General features: G+C 42.6%; 1 protein-coding gene across 2 annotated transcripts in view; it reads right to left on the bottom strand.

The window, feature by feature from the left end:
• Nucleotides 1-5116: 5116 nt before the first annotated feature.
• The window catches only part of TMEM248 (transmembrane protein 248), a 35152-nt gene continuing 19800 nt past the window's right edge, over nt 5117-20468 (bottom strand). For both annotated transcript variants that reach the window (XM_045819567.1, XM_045819565.1), the window contains 6 exons: nt 16448-16624; nt 13001-13286; nt 11398-11548; nt 10175-10358; nt 8587-8730; nt 5117-7802 (listed from right to left, as the gene is read on the bottom strand). In XM_045819567.1, the coding sequence (XP_045675523.1) occupies nt 7782-7802; nt 8587-8730; nt 10175-10358; nt 11398-11548; nt 13001-13286; nt 16448-16606 (945 nt within the window). In that variant the 5' untranslated portion in view covers nt 16607-16624 and the 3' untranslated portion in view covers nt 5117-7781. The remainder of the gene's footprint in view (nt 7803-8586; nt 8731-10174; nt 10359-11397; nt 11549-13000; nt 13287-16447; nt 16625-20468) is intronic.

The raw sequence follows: 20468 nt of genomic DNA, 5'->3' as shown, positions 1-20468 counted from the left end.
TTAACCATTGAAGAATATCTGGGGTTATTTCGTTTTTTGTTTTTATGAATAAAGTTACTATGAATATTCATATACAACTTTTGTGTGCACATACATTTTAATTTCTCTGGGATAAATGCCCAGAAGTACAATTTCTGGGCTACATGATAGTTGCATGTTTAGTTGTATAATAAAATTCAGTTTTCCAAAGTTGGTTTGCTATTTTACATTCCCATCAGCAACATAAGAGTAATTCAGTTTCTCTGTTCTCACCAGCATTTGATGTTGCCACTATTTTTTTTTATCCTTACCCAAGGACATGCTTATTGATTTCAGAGAGGGAAGGAGAGAGGGAAAGAGCCATCGATGTGAGAGAGACATCAATTGGTTGCCTCCTGTATGCATCCTCACTGGGGACCAAACCTGAAACCCAGGCATGTGCCCTGAGAATCAAAACTGCAACCTTTCAGTTTATGGAACATTGTTCCTACCGAGCCACACCAGCCAGGGCCGATATTGCCGCAATTTTTTATTTTAGCAATTCTGATAGGTGCGTAGTGACATCTTATTGTGGCTTTAATTTGCATTGCCATCTAAAAACCACCCACGTCCACACATGTGCATGTTGCTTCGCCCATTTGTTGCCAATACTTCCAGATTCTGGGCAGACCATCTCAAGAATTCTTTTTGCTTTGCTTGCCTTGCTTAAGCTTTTGACAACTCTCATTTTTTTCAGAGTCCAGCCCAGGCCAAAAGCTCTAACGTCACTATCACCAAAGTTGCATAGTCCACATTCTTCAGATATTGCACACTTCTGGCCAAACTCTTGAGTTTCTACTGTGTATTTTTGGCATGTTTCCAGCTCATAGTATTTCTACCCCATGAATCCTCCAACACAAGGCACCTGCTCATTTCAATACACAGCCTGTTACTGTTGCACCAACAGCTTTATGGGTAAATTACTTATACCCTTAAGCTACAGGCTGTCATTTTTTTCTGTAGCTGGGTATGGCAAAAATGTGTATGACCATGGGCAAGGTCAGTTACTCCCTTTTCTAGCTCCCATGACATTCTGTGTTACTGGAGTGGAGGAGGGTAGTGGGGCATTTGCACAGAAAGAGGGATGGGGACAGGAAGTGCACCTTTTGTCTCCCTGCCCCAATGCCTGCCTGTGTGGAACCTGGGCTTCCATGAGTGCCAAATGGACATCTTTGGGGTAGCAGGCAAAGCAAGAACTAAGAACTGTCTTCCTGGACCAACACCCCCTCCTCCGGCAGCATCAGGGGCAAGGCCACACTCCAGGCCAGCATCATCTGAAGGCGTGGGCCACAGTCAGGCAAACTGAAGTGGAACAGGTATGGATCATAGGCTGGTGGACTTACCCTGTAGGGGCTGGGGATGGCAGCTGCTCTAAGTGCCCAGGGCGGCTTGGAAGCCAAAAGCTGAGGCATCAGGAGGCCCTGACTGGTATGGCTCAGTGGGTTGGGTGTTGTCCTGAAAACCCAAAGGTCACTGGTTCAATTCCTGGTCAGGGCAAATGTCTGGGTTACAGCCCTTGTCCCTGGTTGGGGGATTGAGAGACAACAGATCGATGTTTCTTTCCCTCTCTTCCTCCCTCCCTTCCCCTCTAAAAATAAATTTTAAAAATCTTTAAAAATAAAAAGCTGAGGCATCAGGAACCTTTCAGCCTGGGGCAGAATGCTCAGGGTGAATATGCTGGAGCTCTGGTTTTCACCAAAGTGACGCCATCCTCTAGGGGCCACTGGAAACTTTTGGTCATCACAATCACGGGACCATTCTTTGAATGCAGAGGCCAAATAGCCACAGACTTGTCACGTTTCAGATGGCTTCAGACGTCTGACCCAACATTCACATAGCGGTGGGAAGTCTATACTCATTTGAGCCTGGAACCTAATGTTATTTTGTGCAAATACTTATCACACAGACACTGTATTTTCCAGAAATGCAACTCAGCTGAGAGAAGAGTGTACTTTTTTTTTGTTGCGAAACAACAAAAAGCACATCTCCAGCAGCTCTGTCGCAGGAGTCTGAGTGTCCCATTCAACTCCTCAGCTGTTGCACTGTGGGGGGAGCTGTCTCGCTCACAGCGATCCACTAGCACACACAAGCATCTAACCCAGTCGTCACCACTTTCAGGGTAGTTGTGCCCAGACCCTTACTTGATGAAACACGAGTTTATTACATTGCTACCCTTTACTCTTGATTTTTCAGTTAATCCTGTATGTTTTAATTACATGTTGGTAGATGATATTATCTCTTCAGGATAGTAAAACTTGTAAAAAGAGGAGGGTAAGACTGATAAGGTTGAGCTCAAGGAGGTGGAGAAGGCCAAAGGACCCCAAGTGCCCCGAGTGTGACTGATTCTGCTCTTCTGTGCTCACTGGTGGCTGGAAGCTGCCCCAGCACTTGTGGCCCCCAGGCACACGTGGAGCAGGAAAGCTGCCAGGGGAAAAGAAAGGGTCCCATTCCAGATAGCAGACCACCGCAGCGCCCAACACATGAGCCCAAGGGGGAACCCCTGGGCTGAGGGGAGATGGACTACCCAGCTTCTCCAAAGATGGGGCATGTGAACCGGTCATGTGGTCGTGGACGTGGTGCAAGGCAGAAACCAAGATCTGCCTGAAAGAGGGACGAGAGGATCCAGAGTCAGGCATCCTTGAACGGGATTGCCAGATCCAGGATGTGATCTGAGAGCCTGGCTAGTGAGGAAGGGAGGGGAGGGATGAACTATTGGATGAAGCATTTAAAGGCACAAAGGTTTTAACTAGGAGTATCTTTTTTGTTGTTTTTGTTTTTCATCAATGGCTTCTTCATTTTTTAAATAAAGGTCTGGTCATTGTGATTTCAAGATGTCAAGCTTCAAATTTCTGAGACTGGAGATTGTGACTTGCTCAAAGTGACAACTAATTCTTGATAGCTGGAATCTTGGCATTTAGACTCAGAAATCTCCAAACTGCAAGGGTCCTCACAAATTATCTGTATCAGTATTTTGAAATTGCAGGCTGCCTGCCATTAGTCAGCCGTGCAACTAAAGGTCAAGCCTAGTTTTTTTTTAATGAAATAGAGGTCAAGCCTTGACTTTTAATTAAATAGAGAAGACTAAATTTTAAAAATACCAGTGTGCACATATGCAGGATGATGATCATTCTGTGAGATGTATATAAACATCCTTTCAGGCATCAGTCTTCATACGCTCCACAAGCGATATGAATCCACAGCACAGGCAGCACCGCTGCTGATGGTGGACGAACACTGGGGGAAAGCCTCTGCTTTGTTGGTTCTCACCCACCAAAAGGTAACTAGAGGTGACCCACTAGCCTCCCTCTCGGACACCTCCCCTCAGTCACCATTTCATTATAATAAACATTACAGAGTGCCAGACACTGCTCTAAGCACTTTGTGTTAGTTAACTTGATGAATCTTCACCACATTCAAGTGGGTACCATTATCCTTACATTACAGATGAGGAAACAGGGGCACAGAGAGGTTAAGCCACTAGGCCCGAGTTACATGGACTGGAGGAGTTGGGGCAGGGCTTGTACCTGCCATGCTGCGCTTCTGTTCAGAGAGCTCACTTCCTGGACGAGATGGTGGTGCATCTCCCTGCACAGCTGCCACTGGGCCACTCCTAAGGGGCCACTCTGGCAGTAACCTGGAGGAATTTTGTCTTCAGGGTGGGATACAAGACCTTATAGGACTCCATTCTCTAACCAGCACTCACCTTGGGCCCCTGAGCCCCTGAGCCCCAGGGCCACAGCCACGCCCTCTGCATGGAATGTCTGGTCCCCATTTCCCCCTTTTGCATGTACCTTCAAATTGCACCTCCCCCAAGATGCCTTCTGCAGTGACCCCGAGACACCAGGGCCATCATTCTCTATCCTGGTAACTCTCTTATCTCATCACTATCTGCCAACAGATTATATACTGAGAGCGAGAGTTCGGAGGAAAGGGGCTGACTAACATCAAAGGCAAAACTCCTTTCCTCCCCTTAGACGTAACACAACTGACTTGCCATCTATTCTTACAATGGTCAAACCACTCTAGTTCACTCATAATCCACAACTAGCATGGTATAGGAGTTTGGGGTCTTCAAGGTAAAAATAAAAGGGGGGCAGCTCTCACAGATGGGCAGAAAAGTTTCGAGACAGCAAGTAAGTTCACAATGAGCTTGACTGGACTTCACAGCGTGCCTCTGGTCTGTGCATCCCTTCTGCTTTGTCAGGACGTTGGAGGAACCTCAAACATGGTGTATTCACCAGGGAAATGAAACTGTTTTAAAGCTCTAGCTCTACCTTGACTTGAGGACTTAGTAAGTGTCAGATTTTACATAGACTGTAGGAGGAAGATGTGAGCTCTTGTTCTCCAAGGACTCTGTACGATGGTGGTGAAACAGCACCCACATCCGAGTACAAGGGAAGAGCAGTGAATGGCACCAAGTGCCACATGGGTAGGGTGGGGCGATTAGTGAGACGACAAGAAGGGGTGAAGCAGTAGAAACATAGAGCCTGTGGAGGTGTCCTGTCCCTCAACACTGCCCGGTCCCTCAGAGGGCCCTGAGACAACCTCTATGACTGTGGCACTTACTGGGGAGTGAGGGAAGGTCCACAGAGTCTGTGCACATTGGAAAAGGGAAGAATTCACGAGTGAACATGACCTTCCTTTACAAATAAATACAGAGGGCGCAGTGTCCTACACAGACAGTTTGGCACATGCGGGATCTCAGTAACAGGGGCAGGCAGAGCTAGCCAGGAGTCTGCTTCTGGTCACTCAGACCAGGCACACACAGGGGGTCATGTGACTGAGAAGGGTGTCTTTACACTTCCATGCCTTTTCAAATGCTCCCCACTAGCCTGGATCACTTACTTCCTCTGGGCAGGGTCTGGGTCAGGTCTGCAAGCATGTGCTGGTCCAACACTAAAAGAGGTTTTATGCTCTCAGGGAGAAGACCTGGGTGCTCTCGGTGAGTCCAGCTTAGAAGTGAACACTGCCCGATCCTCATTCCAGTGATAGGTAACACTCTGAAAGAACTACTTGCAAAAAACTCCCAACTACTAACCACATATGTCCTTCCCTTAGAAAATACCCATCAGATAGGAGGAAACGGAGACACAGCAAATAAATTCAGATGTTTTATTCTGTAAAGCACATGTGCACACATTTCAAACGTGGAAAATTAATCTGGGAGTGAATGCCATAACAGATCAGCTACTGACCATCATGCAGCAGGGTAAGTGAAATGGATCCGCTGGCCCTCGGAACCTCACGGTGCCTGCAGGAGGGTTGAAAAACCAGGATGCTGAATCCCTACAGACTGCCAAAGAAAACGCAACAGAAACAGTGGGTTCCTAATGATGAGAAAAACTTACACACAGAATCAAAACTGATTCAAGTCATACAGTGAAAGGACAAAAGGAAAAGAAAAGAGATCAATATGATCTGAAACAACCACTTTAATATTAAGTTGCTGACCTTTTATTGGACCTCCAGTCCAAGACACCTGAGGACGAGCCAGTGCTCCTGTGCGGGTCACCCCAGAATGGCCAACGGGCCCTGCCCGTGACAATCTTCTAATCCTGAGGGACCCCAGCAGGACACCGCAGAGCACCGGGCCTTGTCGGCAAGTGCCCCACAGCATCAGGTCCCCTGGACTTCCTGAGATCCAGTAGAAGTCTCTTCGGGTACTAGACCTCTTCACCCAGCCAGGTACCAGGCCTCCCCTCCACTCCAGCCTTTCTTTACACACCTGACTGACTCTGGGTTTCCATAAGATCTTTGAGAACTACCTTCTAGGATAAATGCTGGATTTTAAAGTGTGTGCCCTGGCCTCTTATCAAGTCATAGTGTCCAGACGTTTTTGGCACTTCCTTTCCTCACCCCAACAATGTCCTTCCTTCCCTGGTTGCAGATTCCAGCCATTCCTTGTAATTGAAACAAGGGTAATTAATATTAACAACAAGCTGGATTGAATAAACCAGTGAAATTGACTTCTCCTTGTCCTCCTTTTATATTAACTCTGCCAGTTATAAATCTATCCCTAGAATTCTGTTCATTGGGATTTTATTAATTCAGTAGCAGCTTAACCTAAAATCTGTTGGTCTTAATGACAGTGATGTTTCAAAAGGCCAAGCCAAAAGGCTCTTTCTCAATCTGATCCCATAAGAGCCTCAAAGTCTCCAAACAGAAAGCTAAACTAACAGGTTAGCCATGTATCATGTAAGCAACTCATGTCATACAAATAACTGGATAGGCAAGTATGATTGTTGTGCTTAAAACGTACTAAACGGAAAAAAAATATATTAACATATCAAGTTACTACAGTGATTAACAATCCTTAGTAAAAGCCCACAAATGTTTTCTACTCAAGAATGCCTAGGATAAAACGTTCTAGGCCAATCCACATTTCATACCGCAGGCCTGATTCTGATTTAGAGCAGACTATACAGGGAAAGAAGTACTGACAGCCAGGTCCAAGGTTTTACTTGCCCTTCTGCTATAACATCACTTGTGAGAACACAGAGGTCATGAATGACAATGAGGCTAAGAGCTATTAAGAAAAACAGTAAGAATGAGAGCAAACAAAAAAAGGACTAGAAAAGACACAACACAATTTTCTTAAGTGAAAATGAATTAGAAAGAAAAAGAGACAAAGGGACATCATCATCAAATGTTATAGGAAAGAAAATGCTTTAGATTTTCCTGATAAATGGCAAAACAGAATTGCTTTCATTCAAATTTCATTAGCATCATTTTCATAATGTTACTGATCTATTAGTTTCTATTTTCCTTCTGAAGACATGTTACTGCATGGGAATAAATGTTTTTTAAAAAGTAAGAGAGAGAGAAAAATCACTTGCTCTTCAAGGAAAACAAGAAATCCTTTCATAGCATTAGACCAAATAGTCATCATCTCTTCCCATACTACATTCTGCATTCCAGAAAATACAGCCACTAATTTTTACTCCACTCTAGAGACATGTACTTAATTTCTAAGTCCTTTTGAATGAGGCAGCTGCTCTAACTTCTATAACGGAGAGAAGGGACAACAGAGGAGAAAAGGACAGTGCAACTTGCTATGCCAGCTCAACTCCACAAGACCAGGCTCCTTACCACCGCTGTGGAAAATGAAACTTAGATATTCACCATGTTGGTGACTTGTAAATATTGATCTTTTTCTCAAGATGAAAGCACAAGTCTGTCTTAACTAGAGTAGTATTAAATGTGACTATTTTTTTCAAAGGAAAAAAAGAAAACTTAGAAAGATAGGTATGTTTCCTTGCAAGCAAAATGGAGAAAAAGGTATTGTTGTTACTATTACTATTAAGCCACAGACACATGAAATCCACAAAACAGATTGGTGGCTTGGGAAATGCAATACCATGTCAAAAGTGCAGACTGTTTTGAACCAAAGCAAACCTCAACCCTGCCAGCAACCCTGCCAGGGACTTGCCCCTGAGATCTCAGTAAAGACCACATGGCCTGCTGTGAGGCAGGGAGACCAGGCAGCATCGCTGGTGCTACGCAGAATCATCCCACCAGCTCCACAGGGGAGGCTGCAGGGTTCGGATTACACCCAGTGTGAAGCACGTGCATCATTGGACCAATTTTTTAACAGGTTTTTTATAAATATATACAAATCAGTTACAGGCACTTGAAATGTCTTTGGCTGGAATAACCCAACATTGCAAGAAAATGTATTCACAGAGTGTCCAGGCCCAGGCTGGCGTCAGCAGGCAATGATTACGGTTTGCTCAGTCTCTCTCAAAAAATGGGCAGTTCTGGGATTAGGCATCAGCCAAAGCCACCTAGAAGAGAGCAAGACAAGCAAACTGGTCACACAACAGAGGCCAGGGAACTCAGTCCCACTGGCACCAACTGGGCTCAGGTCCCCACCTGAGACCAGGGAACCACACCACATGCATCTGTCCGGGAAGGGAATTATTAGAGCCCTAAGGGAAAAACATCTCATCTAGGTGGAAATGAATAGAAATTTAAAAGGCTCCTGCCAGAAACAGCTGATCTACTGGAACCACTGGGCTATGATCAAGAGTTAACTGTTTTCACCCTGGCTGGTATAGCTCAGTGGATTGAGTGTGGGCTGTAAACCAAAGGGTCACCAGTTGGATTCCCAGTCAGAGCACATGCCCGGGTTGTGGGCCAGATCCCCAGTGGGGGCCACATGAGAGGCAACAACACATTGATGTTTCTCTCCCTTTCTGTCTCCCTCCCTTCCCCTCTCTCTAAAAATAAATAAATAAAATCTTTTATTAACTGTTTTCAAACCCTGATCAGCACTCTGTGAGATGATTTCTCAAGCTGTTGGAAGTGGAGGGGAGGCAGCCCTCCAGGGGCAGCTGCTCTCCAGTGGGGATCTGAGAGCAATCCATGCAACCAGTACCTTTTACAGCTAAGGTCTGGGTTGAAAACCCAACACCATAATGTAGGCTGAGGGTAGCCTACTTCTGATAAGAAGACGGGAGCTCGTCTCTGGGGAAGCTGACACTCACAACCAATGTAATAAGGACTGAGACATTCTGTACACAGAGGCCCTCTAGCCAAATGCTGGGCCAGACCCCATCCAATGCTCACCTTCTCAGGACAAAATTCAGGACTGCTCTGACGCAATTTGCTGGGTCTGCCCTTGATAACCGCATAGCAAAACATTGTTATCACCATCACAAAGAGGAAGTAACTGGTGTGCATGAGATGCAAATTTATTAATGAACGATCATCCTAGAGAGAATAAAACAGAAACATCTGCACTGAGTTACTGAAAGATTTTTATGCTGGATTTCTGGAAACAGAGTTCATAACCTCCAGATATACCTCAACTTTAATTCTTAAACTGGAACAGAAGACTTTTGTCTTCTAACCTAGAAAAGCTGGATCTCATTAAGTGTAGATGTGGTGTTCCTATGACCACAGCCCCCACTTCCTCAATCAGGCCTCTGTCCTGGCTTCTGCACCCCACAGGACCTAAACACTCTCCCCCCTTCCCTTCCCTGGCCTCCACCCCAGAAAAGGCTCTAGAGGCGCAGAACCTTTAACTCCCACTCTCTTAGGTCTGCTTCCTCTGACTGCCGTCAGGGTGCATGGCTGACTACCCAAACCCCTGTTCCTAACCCCTTGCTATTTGCCCACCAAGAAGGCCTCCAATTACTCCCCCGCAGAGGCAGTTTCCTTCCTTCTGCGTGTTCCCCACTTTTACAAGTCCCAGCCTGAGAACATCCTCTAACCTCCCACATGCAGTACATCACCAGGCCCTGCTAGTTATTGAGAGATCGCAGCCATGCTTCCATCCCTTTTCCTTTCCACATCTCCAGGCCTCACAACATGAGCCTCAGGCTCCCTCCCATCTACACAGACCAGGTGGGCAGGCCAGTCTTGCTGACACACCATGTTACAAATCCCCCTGTAGCACTCACACAAGTGGTGATCGCCTCCTCTGAGGAAAAAGTCTAAAGCTCTCAAGCAAGGCACCACAGGCTTTCTGGAACCTGGCCTCTGCCCACTGTTCAACCTGATCTCCACCATTCACTCCTGTAGGTTTCTGGCCTACCAATGTCTACAGCTTAATAAAAATGAGATATAAGGAAAGACAAAAGGGCCAGATAAAAAGGAAAGAAATCCACTAACATATACTAACTGCAAGAAGAGGGCATTTACGAAAGAAACCAACGCAGTCTGTAAAAGTGGGCTCAAGTGTAAGCCAGAAGCTAAACTAGCATGTTACCCACTAGTGCCTTCCTCCCTTTCTTCCTTCTTAAGCAACATCCTATTCAGCCCTCATCATCTGTCCAAAGACTTGTCTCCTCTTACTTTATTTTTACCTTTCTGAATTCCGAACCACTTTCTGCTCCTATCGACACTAACCAAATAGCCTCCTGTGAGTGCATGAAGACTGTACAAGCATCTCTTGTAACCCCTGTGGGTTAGGCACACAACAGCTTCTCAATAAATAGCTGCTGCTGAGCAAAGCAGAAAAAAGAGAATGGAAGCAGTTTTCTTAACCAAAAGGGTGGCATGTTTTTCCAAGTCTCCACGACTACATCTAGTCTTTTAACTCAGCTGTAAATCTATAATGGCAGGGGCTAAGCTAACCCCAGCATGTAAACACAGCCTACTCTAACAGTTCCCAAACAAACCCACGTACACACACACAATTTGTCTCACTTACATCTGGAACAATAACTGTGAGCTTGGGATTTAAAGCATGGTAGACTTTTCCAATGGCCCCCTTGTAACACCAGAAAGGATTGTAATCTTGAGCATATTTTGTGTTGGCATCCCTGGCAGTTGTGAAGATCTTGTACCAGAGCGTGGCGTTGCTGTACGTGTCCGGAACACAGTGCGGTGGCTGTCTGCAGGGGAAGAGAGGGAAAGATGCACTGGGTGGCCTGAGACATTGACTGTGTCCTCCCCGCAACCCCTAGCCCAACAATGACTGCAGCCAAATGTGTGGAGAAAAGAAAGTGAAGACGTAAATGTTTCTTTGAGATAAACACAATCATGTTTTTAGTTTAGGGACCTTTTTTTAATGTAATAAACATGGAGCAAGAAATACGCATTTGACATTTAAGAGTTTAGATGTTAGATTTTTGCCTTCGGAAGTCAACTCATGGTCCTCTCACATATGATGTGGCCAAAGGAGAACCTGCTCCTTTTAAGCCTATTTTCTCAGACTAAATTTTTTAGTCACCACACAAAGTCTGATACACAAACTTCTCCATCAGATATTATAGCCAACAGCAAATTATGTTAAACTTATCCGATCTTGTCCTACAAACCTCCAAATGTCTAAAATAGATACATTCTGGAGTAATTATTCTTATTGAAAATGGATTCACTGTAGGATTTTTAATAGGCTACAGCTTGTGTATTCCATGTATTTATATATCATTATCTCCTTTACAGAAAAAAGGCACAAAGACCTTAAAGGCAAAACGATAATACTGACAGATGCTCAAAAAATATGAAGTTTCAGAAACTGTAACTGTCTCATAGAAAATACGGTTTGATTTATGCTCTCAATTTAAAAAATAAGTCCTTCTGGATAATGGAGATGAACAAAACCTTTATCTTTTGGGAGCCTTAACTGCATGTCACTCTGGCCATGAGATCCACCATTCCTTATCTTTCCTGTGATGAGCTTCTTCTACCAACAGGAAAGGCAGCCTAAGAAGAGGAAACAGCAACCAACCTTGTTGAGGAACAACTCTCTGCCAGTTACATGCAGACGTTCTACCTTAGAATTCCAAATTAAACTCAGAGAATCCCTTAGTCCAGGGAAAGTGATGCAGTGAAAGCCATCCTGAGAATCTGCTGCTGAAGCATCCCAGTCAGATTCACGGTCAACAGAGCTTCTCTGACATACACCCATGGGCTCAGGAAACCACTTACACGGTGACAGGGAACACCCCGGGGTTGGCTGTGAGGGTCATGCAGGCCGTGAACACCACCTGCTCACAGTGACCGTGAAGGGCACAGTCATCCGAGCTCCAAGCTGAAGGCAGGGTAAAGGTAATGTTTATCTCTTCATGGGCTTCCTTGCCTATGGAAGAGAAATTGGGTGGTTTTTTTGTTGTTGTTGTTCATGGTTTTTGTTTATTTATTTATTTTTAAGAAAGGCAAGAATCCATATTTATTATTCTCTGGGACTTGAATAAATCCTGAAATTAAACCCACCCAGGAATCCCCTTTCAGCCCACAGAAGCATGACTCCTGCCTCTGTGGGATTTCAGGAATGACACCAGTTCTGAGTTGGACTCTGAGACCTGCTCACCTGGCAGAGCCACCAAATGGCAAGTGGAGAGGGGCCACTTGCAGCCAGGGCTGAGGATGCTAAGCAAGAGCCCAGGCAGTGCCCCCGTTGGAAAGCTGGGGATTGGGTGAGCTATTATCACCATTGTATGAGCATCTGCACAGCATCCTTCCATTTTCAAACTGCTTTTATACTGATCACTTAAAATGTATGACTACCTCATGAACACGACCAAAGAGGTGTTATTGCTCCCCTTTACATATGAGCAGACTGAGGACCAGAGGGTCTAAAAGACTTAAGTAAGGTCATGGGACCAGTTACTGATGAAGCTTAAACAAAAACCAAGGTATCTAAACATCAGAGCAGAAGAGAAAGGTTTACTCTCAACACAGAAAACCCAGAGGTTGACCCTTACCTTATTTCCATGGGGGTTCTCACCTGTCACAACTAACAGGAGGCTGGTAGGTACTCTAGAGACTCAAGTAGGTACTCAAGTTCTTTAGAGACTTTAAAAAGTTCTTGGTAAGCAAAGGTTATTCTTCCAAGGCCCAGGCCTCCAGCACACTGCCTTTCCTGATTAGTCTAGCTTCGACTACTCTCTCAGCCTTGTCCTGAATCACTTCTAGTGTGCCATGGGTTTAGTACTAGTCAAAGGGCAGTGCTCAATGTTTAACTGGTGTCTATTTTTATCATTATTATTTAACAAGCATCATAGAGCATCTGCTTGATGCCAAGGACTGCTGTAAGTGCTTGGTAAATATTATTCATATTATCCTTGTCTCTTCCATAATCCTAACGCCAAAGGGAAGAGACCAGATCTTAAGCTTACTCTAGTGTGTTCCAGCAGCCAGCACAGTGCTGAGCTAATGGTGGACATTCAGAAGTTTATAGGTTAATAGCAATACTTGCAGTATGTACTGCAATCTCCAACACGATCAACCTGACTAGATTTTTGTGTGTTTGTAAATATTAAGACCAGAAATAAGCCTTATAGTTGCTCCCTATTTGTCATTCTTATAGGCTTTTTAGTAAAAAGCCTACTGTGTGGTGAGCAGTTTATTTAGTGAAGATGTAGCAAAAATGGCCCCTCTTGACTTCATTTAGTTCAAACTCAACAAAAGGAGAGACGCATGCAAAAATGAAAAACAGTCTGATGAGTAAGACCATACACTGCTAATACTCTGCCATGTGACAGTGGTGGCTTGAGAAAATCTGAAAGGAAACTGGCTAACACACACATACCTGAAAGTCCAATCTGATGCCCTACAATGGTCGAGTACAGATGGGTGACATTGCGAGAGTACCCTCCAAAGGGTTTGAGTGGATCCAGGGTGAGAGTGATTGCAACTGAGATATTAACCGGGCCTGAATCCTCCAGGGCCTGTGGGGACTGGGTGGACACTCTGGCCTGCCCACTGGTCATTGTGCTTTCCAGAGTTGTGGTGTCATTTGTGAGATGCTTCAATGTTTCATTCTCTGATACACATAAGTCCAAATCATTAAACCGCAGCAAAAAAGTATTCCAATCCTTCAGGAAAATGAAACAGAGAGAAACAAGTGTGAGCAGTCTAAAGTGCCGCTTCTGCAGTCACACAGCCGTGACCCTCAAGGTGGCATCACACCACAGTGGGGACACCACACTCCAGAGTGAATCATTTACAGTAACAGCTATGTTAAAGCCACCAGCCTCTTGCACTGGCATAATGGTGTGGTTTTCCAAACCACTCTCATGTTCATAACCTCAAATGTGAACTCTTCATTGGCATGACATATTAAGTAAACTGTGGGATTAAATCAATTTTTTCAAGAAAATATGACCGAAAATAAAATAGCAGATTATACTTATAGAAAATAACTTAGCCTCAAAATCAAACATGAAAAGCTTGAAAAAATTAGTAAGACATTAAAAGCATTAATTCAAAATTCTCTAGCAGCTGCAATTAATTCTTTTTTTAAAATAACACTGCCTCAAAATAATGCCTCAAAAGGTCAATTCTATACATTTTGCTTTCTCTCTTAAAAATGAGAAATGCAGTAAATACCAACACTCATGGAACTTTTCCCCCTCGTCATGGACTTTGGATGCCACCTCAGAACAGGAACAATTTCCAAAGGGAGGAGAAAGAGCTGTTTTCAAGCTTCTCTTAATATCTACACCCTGTATTAGTGGTTTAAATTATAAGCAGTTTTAAAAACACAGCTTATTATGTCATGATTAAACTGATACCAACATGATAAAGTAATCACCAGAGTTTAATTTAAGTAGAAACAGCAATGACAAACCTAACCTAGGCTGTGACATTCTCCCAAGCAACATTTGTCTACAAAAAGTTGCCAAATGTGAAGACAAACCAAGTGAGGGAACACTCCCAATCACACTCACACCAACATTAATCAAATGCTATTTGTGCAACCCCCAAAGGTCATGTGAGTCTATCTCTACAGCATCAGTCAGTAAATGGTGTATGGTATTCAGTAAGACTGCAACTGGATGCATCAAATCACATTTTCTCTAATACCTACAAACAGTACACCAACCATTCAAGAACATTAGGGCTGGAAATAAACATTCTAGTGTCAGCTCTTCACACTCCAGACACTGGGAAACAGAGGCCCAATGAAAATCCCAGACTCTCCAACTCCACAGTTGAAGGCAGAATCAGAATTAAGTTTTCTGATTCACAGCCCCAAACTTTTCCTCTATACTGAGGATGCTAATTTGAAAATAAAATCACTAAATTAATCATAGCCAATATAGAAGACTGTTCTGCGTGGCGTGGGCCCAGCTCCCAGTGGAAAGCAAGGACCGATGCACAGGACCCACACCCACAGATAGGTTCTCCCATGGGAGAATTGACCTTTTGAGGAATATAATCAGGCCTGCATTGTACGTAGGCCACTTTGAGATTTGCTTTTTGCTAAAACTCCCTCACCCTGAATTGAGGCATCAAGTGCTTACTATAACTTCCTAAAGTCTGTGCTAAACCTCCCCAGTATGTAATGTACCCAGTTCAACCTCTTTTGCCCTTGATCTGCAACATCCTTCTTTCTGAAGTAATTAGCAGCATCCTCTCCTTTGTTTTCTGTAAAAGGTAACCACCTAAAGTGACTGTGCATAGTAAATGAGGACCATCATGTAATGTGCCCAGAAAAGCAATAAAAGTCTATCAAGGCAAGGGTCGAGGCACTCTCCTCTTGGAAGAGTGGAGGTGCCGTCCCTTTCTCACGGCAGTCTGTGTGAACTTGTCTCGTGTCTCATTCACAATGTCACGGACCCCACAAGCCAGGATCTGCATCAGCCAAAGTTCTAGCATCTGGCCATTGCCAGCATCTGGCAATGTTTTCCTGTAGAGCTCTGGTCCATTTTGAACAGTCTGCCAAAGCATGTCAGGCCCCATTTTGATTTTAGGGCTAATTTTCCTAGCTACATCATAACCACTGGCCTTGGCCGAGCACTCATCATGGACTGGAGCTCCACGGGAAAACAATGCCAGGATGCCGCAGAGCTTTGGCTGCAACTAGAATGTTCACTTCATACCTAATGTGGATACATCCTGTTTAAATATCCTTTACAGATTCAGGCAGGGTCAGAGAAGAGGGAAAATTAGCCAGCCGGCATCTCTTGGTAAGACATTCTTTGAGAGGGTTATATGGTAGAAATAGCTAAAATCTGTTTCTTTAACTGTGTTAAGGAGTTCACGTGTGAAGGTGGTCCCTCCTGCCAAGATCACCTATGATCTAGAATGCCACAGAGCACAAGACAAAACCATGGCCCCCTTTACACTGAGTAGAACTCTCCTCTCCTTCACAAGGCAGCACACCCAACGCAGCAACAAAGCAATTCCAATTTCTACTCCTACCCCACTCCCAACAACAAACACACACAAGAACAGTGTAAGAGCGGGTATTCAGGGAATCTACTAAAACAGGAACAAGTCTGTCCTAAAAGAAGCTTTATCTACCGATAAATTCACCGTATCATTACTTCAGCATAATTTCTAACATGTAAAATAAATTAATAGGCAATACTGTCATTCATTTCTATTAAAAAGAACTATTAACTTTTTTGAAATGCAAAAATACACATCATTTAAATCTGCATGATGTTTACACCACTATGTGCTTAGATTAAGGATTAAAGAGCAATACCCTAATATTTCTTTTTAAACTGACCAAAATGTAAAATCAAGAAGGCAAATTTGTAGATAACTGAAGTTTTCCTTGATTAAAAAAAAAGACAAATATATTTGGAAATAAGATCCAGCTTTCTAATTTCTTTAGGATCCCTACTTATCCAATGAGGAAGCTAGTTGTATAACTGATAAAACTCCATGATGATGATATGAGGATTTAAAATAACAAATGTTTATAGTTTTTAAAAACCGCAATGAGATAATTTCATATGAATATAAAAGAAGCTAGTTCTCCAACTTCTTGATGCAAACACTTTGCAAACATACTTTCCAAAATAACTGATTCACTGCTGAAATAGTCTAACTGAAATGGTAGCCTCAATAACTATCTGAGCAGGTATTTCCTAAGAAAGAGAGAGAAAGACAAAAAGTTCTGAATACTGACCTTTCTCACTGGGATAAAAAAGTTACAACCAAAGAAGAGTGTGTGAAGAGCCCCCAAGGTGTTTTTCCCCTCTGTAAGGTCCATCCTGAGAGAACTTAGAATATACTATACCTCTGCCATTTCTGGTGACTTAATCTCCTTGATTTTGAAGAAGTAGCCCAAGGTCAGGAAGGCTATTGCCATGGCACTGACACTGATCATAAAGACCACCAGTGGAGGCCGACTGCTGATGTACAGCTTCAGGTTCTCCAGGGGGTTGATGTTAAACATTATTCTGATCAGCTCCACCTGAAAGGCATTAATGAGAAAAGTCATGGACCGACTTGCCAGAAGAAAACCTAGGATTCTCACTTTTCTTTTCATGGTATAAGGGGGTAAGGAAATCACTCGTTATTGAACTTGAGAAATATTTGATCATAAATCTTCAGAAGACTAGCAAGAAAAAACATGAATTGTTAACTATCATCATTTCCAAATGGTAAGATACAGAATGATAGGCATTCCTCTTCAGTTTAATCTTCTAATGATTCTATAATGAACATCTGTTACTTCCACGTTACTTAAACGAACTGTTTGAGTAGGTCAGTAATATGACAAATACATGCCAGCACCCAAAACTAAGCTGAGGATGCTCCCATTTCCTACCACTGAAGGCTGAATACTATCTGCTCAACATTCTGTCCCCTTCACCACCATACTCATGCCCATTCCAGCACTAGGCATAGACAGGCACTCAGTAAATACTGAATTTTATCTCTGCCCTGCTGAAAGCCCTCCTAAGACTTCCCATTGGACCTAGGATGAGGTCAGTGACAGCTCCCTGTCATGGCCCACAGTGTTTCATAATCCAGAAGTCCCACCAGCTTTAATGACTGAACCTCTACCAACTTCCCCTGTCTTTCAAAGACTTAGGCCACAGAAGCTTTGCTATTTTTCAGGATGGGCTTTTCAGTTTCTGCTAGGAAGTCAGCTGGGATTTTGACAGAGATAGCACTGAATCTATGGAACAGCTTGAGTAGTACTGCCATCTTAACAATATTGTCTTCCAGTTCATGAACTTGAGATATCTTTCCATTTACTGAGGTTTTAATTCATTTCAACAATGTTTTGAAGTTTGCACTTCTTTAGCTAAATGTATTTTAGTCTTTCATTCTTCTTGGAATTGTTGAACATGTTCTATTTGAACGCTTCTTACCTCTGCCTGGAATGCTTTAATTGAAAATCTCTATGCATTTGCTCCTTCTTAAAATGCAGTTCTCCACATACAACTCCTCAGGGAGGCCTTCCCTGATGACCCTCAGCCCCTAGTCTCTCAGTACCTTGCTTTAGTTCCCTACATGGTTTAGTGTCAGTCAAGAGTACAACTGCCTTTCCACTCGCTTACTGTGTCTCATTCCTCATTTTTGAGCTCCAGGACAGCAGAGATTTTGCCCAGTCTTGTTCACTGTTAAAACCCTGGTCCCTGACCCCTGATAGTAGCTGGCACCTCATGAGCACTTACATATGTGAGAAGGCTACACCACCACCATTTAAAAAGCAATTTTTAAAAATCTGTACCAGGATTTAAATTTGAGAGAAAAAGATGCATCAACAGCTTCTAAGAACTAGTAGAAACCACTTAAAATAAGCCAGGCTGTTCCTTATTTATCCTCACGAGAATCGTTGGAGATGGGGAAAACAGACTTTCAGCTCTCCGTAGAGGCAACCTCAGTTCTTAAATTGACAAGTACCATTACCTATGCACACTTTGTATACTTTTAGTATATGTGTATATACACACACAGATACAATTACTGGTGTGGGGAGAATACTGTATATATATATATATCCTTGTGCTATTTTAACTCGACATTCTGTTTCTGAGCAGGTAAATTCAATGGACCAGATCTACATACATCAGCAGATAAATCTCAGAAATGGAATGATTCTTCCCACTGTTTCAATCACAGAGGGCACTAAGCAGGCACAAGAGTGGCTCTAGTACAACTAAGTCACAGCGCAGGACCATCTACAATGGTCACTCTGCTCTCTGAGTAAGTTGCACCAAGGAACTTCCCCAGTTTTATTTCCCAACATTCATGCCAACACTTGATATTCTAAGGCACATGGACTTGGACCAAGACAGATAGGAAATGGTATCTCACCATTATTTTAAATTGCATCTCTGTGAAGCCAAACTTCTTTATCAGCCATTCAGATGTTTTTCTAGGTGAACTGCCTGAATCTTTGGCCATTTACTAGTAAGATGTCTGTCAATTTCTTATTAATGTTTATGAATTCCTTTTATATTCTGGATACTGAGCCATTACCAATTTTGTGTTATATACAATTACTGTACATCTGTGAATTTTCTTTAATATGGTTTATGGTATCTTTTGCCATATGAAAGGGTCTTGATTTTTTTTAAACAATCTTATCAAGATCTAATTCACCCATTTAAAGTATACAATTCAATTCATTCAATTGGGCAAACCATCACTATAACCAACTTTTATATTTTCATAATTTCACATAAAAAACCCACAACTTGTGGCAAGTTACCCTTTATTTCCCCTAGCTCTCAGGTAAACTCTAATGTACTTTCTGTCTAGACATTTCAAATAAATGAAATCTATATGATCTTTTGTGACTGACTTCTTTCACTTAGCATCATGTTTTCAAGATTCATCCATGCAGCATATGTCAGTACTTCATTCCTCTGTACTGCTAAAAATATTCCCATTGTACAAAGTATTTTCTTTATTCATAAACATTGTTTATCCACTCATCAGTTGATAAACATCTGGGTTTCCACATTTTAGCTACTGTGGAAACTTGTCTTGGTCACACATGTGGGACTGGTTTTGCTGGGTCATATGGTAACTATGTTTAACCTGTTTAGGACTTCTCAGACTATTTTCCAAAGCGACCACCCCATTCTGCATCCTCGCCAGCAGTGTAATGAGTGTTCAAACTTCTCTATAACCTCACCAACACTTATCATTTTTTATTATCCACCCTATAGAGGGTGTGAGGGGTGATATCTCATGGTAGTTTGATTTGCTTTTCCTTGGCAGTTATAAGTTCTTCATTTTAATATATTTAAATTTATCAACCTTTTCCTTTTATGGTTGTATGTGTATATTATTTAAGACTCTCTTCCCATCTTTGTATGCCATAAAGTTTTTTTCATTGTTTTCTTCTATAAGTTTTATAGTTTTATTTATTTACTTTTAGCTTCTTATCTACTTGGAATTGATTTGGAAGTCCAGAATCAGGCAGGTTTCTAGTTTAATCTTTTTTTTTTTTTTTAATACAGGTGGCCAATTGTCCAACACTATTTATTAAATTTGGTTTTGTACTGTGATCATAGATCTCCTGTAGATTTGTAATGCCATCTCTCACATATACCAAGCCCCCACACATAAGTGGGTTTGTCTCTAGGCCTTTTGCATTCCAGTACTATATATCTCAGTCTAGTACCACACTATTTTAAATCTTGCTATTTACTAAAAGAAGTGTTCCACTTTACTATTATTATTCAAAATTGTCTTGCCTATTCCTGGCCTTTTACTCTGCCACATGCATTTTATTTTTTTAAGATTTTATTTATTTTTAGGGAGAGAGGAAGGGAAGGAGAAAGAGAGGGAGAGAAACATCAATGTGTGAGAGATACATCAATTGGCTGCCCCCAACTGGGGGCCTAGCCCACAACCCAGGCATGTGCCCTGACTGGGAATTGAACCAGCAACCTTTTGGTTCACAGGCCAGCACTAACTAGCCACACTAGCCAGGGCTGCCATATGCATTTTAGGTTCCAACTGTAAAGTTCCCAGAAAAATCCTGTTGAGATTTAACCTCAAATTGAATCAAATATACTATTAATTCAGGAAAGGAATAACATTTTTACAACACTGTGTTTTCTAATCTATGAATGTAGTATCTCTTTCCATTTAAGTCTATTTTTCCAATTTTTTAAAAAATTTCCTCATGTATCTTTGTTAGATTGATTCAAAGACATACTAATTTATGTAGCTACTGTTGATAGTATCTTCTAAAAATTACATTTTTTACTCTTATTAGTTCACACAAAAGCAACAGACTTTGTAGCATGGACGAGTGCAGAAGTAACCCTATCATAGGCAGATCCTTG

The sequence above is a fragment of the Phyllostomus hastatus genome, unplaced genomic scaffold (assembly GCF_019186645.2).
Source record: "Phyllostomus hastatus isolate PE091 unplaced genomic scaffold, TTU_PhHast_1.1 phas_scaffold_385, whole genome shotgun sequence".
Taxonomy (NCBI): domain Eukaryota; kingdom Metazoa; phylum Chordata; class Mammalia; order Chiroptera; family Phyllostomidae; genus Phyllostomus; species Phyllostomus hastatus.
This window is presented reverse-complemented; position numbering and strand designations above follow the sequence as displayed.